The 3304-nt window shown below is 41.4% G+C and overlaps 1 protein-coding gene across 1 annotated transcript; it reads left to right on the forward strand.

Annotated features, from left to right (window-relative positions):
• The first annotated feature begins 864 nt into the window (after positions 1-864).
• On the forward strand, positions 865-1854 carry LOC111473256. The gene is made up of 3 exons (XM_023118790.1): positions 865-1252; positions 1382-1606; positions 1652-1854. The coding sequence occupies exons 1-3, from the start codon at positions 865-867 to the stop codon at positions 1852-1854; spliced, it is 816 nt and encodes a 271-aa protein (XP_022974558.1).
• Positions 1855-3304: the final 1450 nt, after the last annotated feature.

Consider the following 3304-nt stretch of genomic DNA (forward strand, 5'->3'; position numbering starts at 1 on the left):
ACTTGAAAGTGAGACCAAGGCCATGATGATAAGTAAAGGACTGGTCTCAATCATGATTACATAAAATTGCATTTTCCAATCCCAATAGTGAGTTTACTTACTAAATATATCATAAAATACTCAAATCATGTTCTACTCTTATTTTGTAGGGAAAGGTAAGGTACCCTTGTACGGATGACGAAGTTGCTGTGGTTGAGATATGATTCAAAGTATTCAAAATGAAGATATGATTTAAAGCAGTTGAGATATGATTCAAATATTCAAACTACCAAGATTTTAGAAGATTGTTAGTAGATTTGAATTTATCTAGATTTCCATAATTTACTATTTCTAGTACGCCGTATTAGCATATAAATACTGGAATTGTGTAACCCTTTAAGCATGGAGTCACAAAACGATAATAAAGCACCTTTGATCCATTTTATCTTTTCATATCTCTTTCACTGTCCCTTTTCCCAACAAATTTGGTATTAGAGCCAAGTTCGTTCAACACGAGGGTGAGTGATTATTTTCTTCATAAAACAAAAATGGTAGTAGTTGGTTTTTCTTCCTCCGCACCGTTTACCAATCTTTAATGGTGAGAAATATGAGTGGTGGAGCATTAAGATGAAAACCTTGCTTAGATCGCAGGAACTATGGGACTTGGTGTAGCACGAGTTTGTTGATCTATTAGAACCCACAATAGAAGAAAAGGAGAGACTAAGAGAAACCAAGAAAAATGATGCCAAGACTATCTTTTCACGAATTGCAGTAGCAACCACATCAAAGCAAGCATGGTCAATTCTACATAAGAAGTTTCTAGGAGATTCAAAGGTCATAACAGTGAAATTGCAATCTCTAAGACGTGATTATAAGACTCTACTCATGACGAATGGCAAATCAATTGCTGATTTTTTGTCAAGAACAATGGCAATAGTCAGTCAGATGCGTACCTATGGAGAAAAAATCTCAAACGAAACAATTGTTGCAAAGGTGTTGAGAAGCTTGATTCCAAAGTTTGACCATGTGGTGGCTACCATAGAAGAAGCTAAGGATCTATCCATACTCTCAGTTGATGAACTGATGGGCTCGTTTCAAGCTCATGAGGCAAGAATCAATAGATCATTAGAAAGGAACAAAGAAAAGGCACTACAAGTGAAGGAGACAACCAACAATGAAAACAACAAAAGAGAAAATATTTATTTAGCAGGTAGAGGTAGAAGTCGTGGAAGAGAAGGATTTTGCAGCTTCCATGGTGGTCGTGATAACAGGGGTAGATGGAGAAGTGATGAATAGAGACAATTCAATGAACAAAGGAATGTCATACAATGTTACCATTGTAGAAGTCATGGGCAAACAAAATCTAATTGTTGGTATAAAAATCAACGAATGAATTTTGCAGCAGAGAATGAAGAAGAAGAAGAAAAGTTGTTTGTGGCATACATGGATACTAATCCGAAAAAAGGTGACTTATGGTTTGTTGATAGCGGATGCTCGAACCATATGACAGGCACCAAATCCTTATTCAAAGAGCTTGATGAGACACAAAAAATTAAGGTGCAACTTGGAAATACAAAAGAGATGCAAGTTGAAGGAAAAGATACAGTGAAAGTTGAAACCCGTCATGGTAAGATAAAACAATTAGATAATGTTCAATTTTTACTTGATTTAGGGTACAATTTATTGAGTGTTGAACAATTGATGACTAGAGGACATTCAGTTCTATTTGATGACAACACATCTGTCATTACACATAAGAAATCAGGCCATAAAGTTCAAAATGTCAGTACTTCAAATAAGATGTTTCGACCAGATGTTTCTAACATGGAGGATTTTGCTTTTACTGCAAGCACGAAAGATGACTCAACATTATAGCATCTCAGATATGGACATCTTCATATGAATAGCCTGAAAATACTCAGGGATAAAGGTTGTTAAATAAAAGTTATGTTCCTTATTCAGTTAGGATGTTTTGACGTCTCAAAACTTCTGAATTCACGCCAATGGAAGAGCGTAATTCTAGCTGCAATTTTTGGCAAACTTGGGCGAAGTCTTCACCCAGTTTTCTTTTTTTTGTAATTAGTTTTTCTATTTTTGTAATTAGATTTGTTATTTAAAGAATTCAACTGAAGAGAAATAAAACATCGAGTATGGAGCAAATCTCTTTCCCTCTCTCCTTTTACTTCTGCTATTTTTCTTTCGAAGAAACCTTCGGCCAGTTTTTTTGTCGACATTTTCCTCCGAATTGCAAGAGTCAACAAGTGGTAACGGAGGAGGAATGGCTTGAGGAGGACGAGCAAGTGCATGCATCCCCAATTTTGATTACAAATCCACGGAGGTGGAGGTAATCGACGACGTTGTCGAACACGAGAAAGAGCTCCAGTTGGGAGGAGAAGCGAGTGTTCACTCAGATCGGCGAGAGGGACGTGAGCAACACGAGCACCAGCGATGGCTCGATCTGCATATCATCGGGGCTAGATCTGCATTCTCCGAGCTCGACTCGGGGATTCGCGGGACGGTGAAATTTGGCGACGGCTCCGTCGTCGAGATCGAAGGGTGCGGAACCATCCTATTTGTCAGCAAGGGAGGCGAGCATCGCAAGCTGACTGACGTCTACTTCATCCCGAGGCTCAAGGCTAACCTTGTGAGCCTGGGTCAACTCGATGAGACAGACTGCTTCATTTCCATCGAGCGCGGACTACTCAAAATCTGCGATAATCAACGACGGCTGCTCAAGCAAGTTCGGCGCACGACAAACCGTCTTTACATCCTCTGGAGTTAGTGATAGAGCAACCCGTTAGCCCCTCGGCCAAGACCGAAGAGGTATATTGTAGGACGTCTACATATGACCGGGGCTAGATCTACATTCTTCGAGCTCGACTCGGGGATTCGCGGGACGGTGAAATTCAGCGACGGCTCCGTCGTCGAGATCGAAGAGCGCAGCACCATCCTGTTCGTTAGCAAGGGAGGCGAGCACCGCAAGATGACCAACGTCTACTTCATCCCGAGGCTCAAGGCTAACCTTGTGAGCCTGGGTTAACTCGATGAGACAGGCTGCTTAATTTCCATCGAGCGTGGACTACTCAAAGTCTGTGATAATCAACGACGGCTACTCACGCAGGTTCGGCACATGACAAACCGTCTTTACATCCTCTGGAGTTAGAGATGGAGCAACTCGTTAGCCTCTCGGCCAAGACCGAAGAGGTATCTTGGAGGACGTCTACATATGACCAGGGCTAGATCTGCATTCTCTGAGCTCGACTCGAGGATTCGTAAGACGGTGAAATTCGGCGACGGCTCCGTCGTCGAGATCGAAGGGCACGGC

This window comes from Cucurbita maxima, unplaced genomic scaffold, assembly GCF_002738345.1.
Source record: "Cucurbita maxima cultivar Rimu unplaced genomic scaffold, Cmax_1.0 Cma_Scf00112, whole genome shotgun sequence".
Taxonomy (NCBI): Eukaryota; Viridiplantae; Streptophyta; class Magnoliopsida; order Cucurbitales; family Cucurbitaceae; genus Cucurbita; species Cucurbita maxima.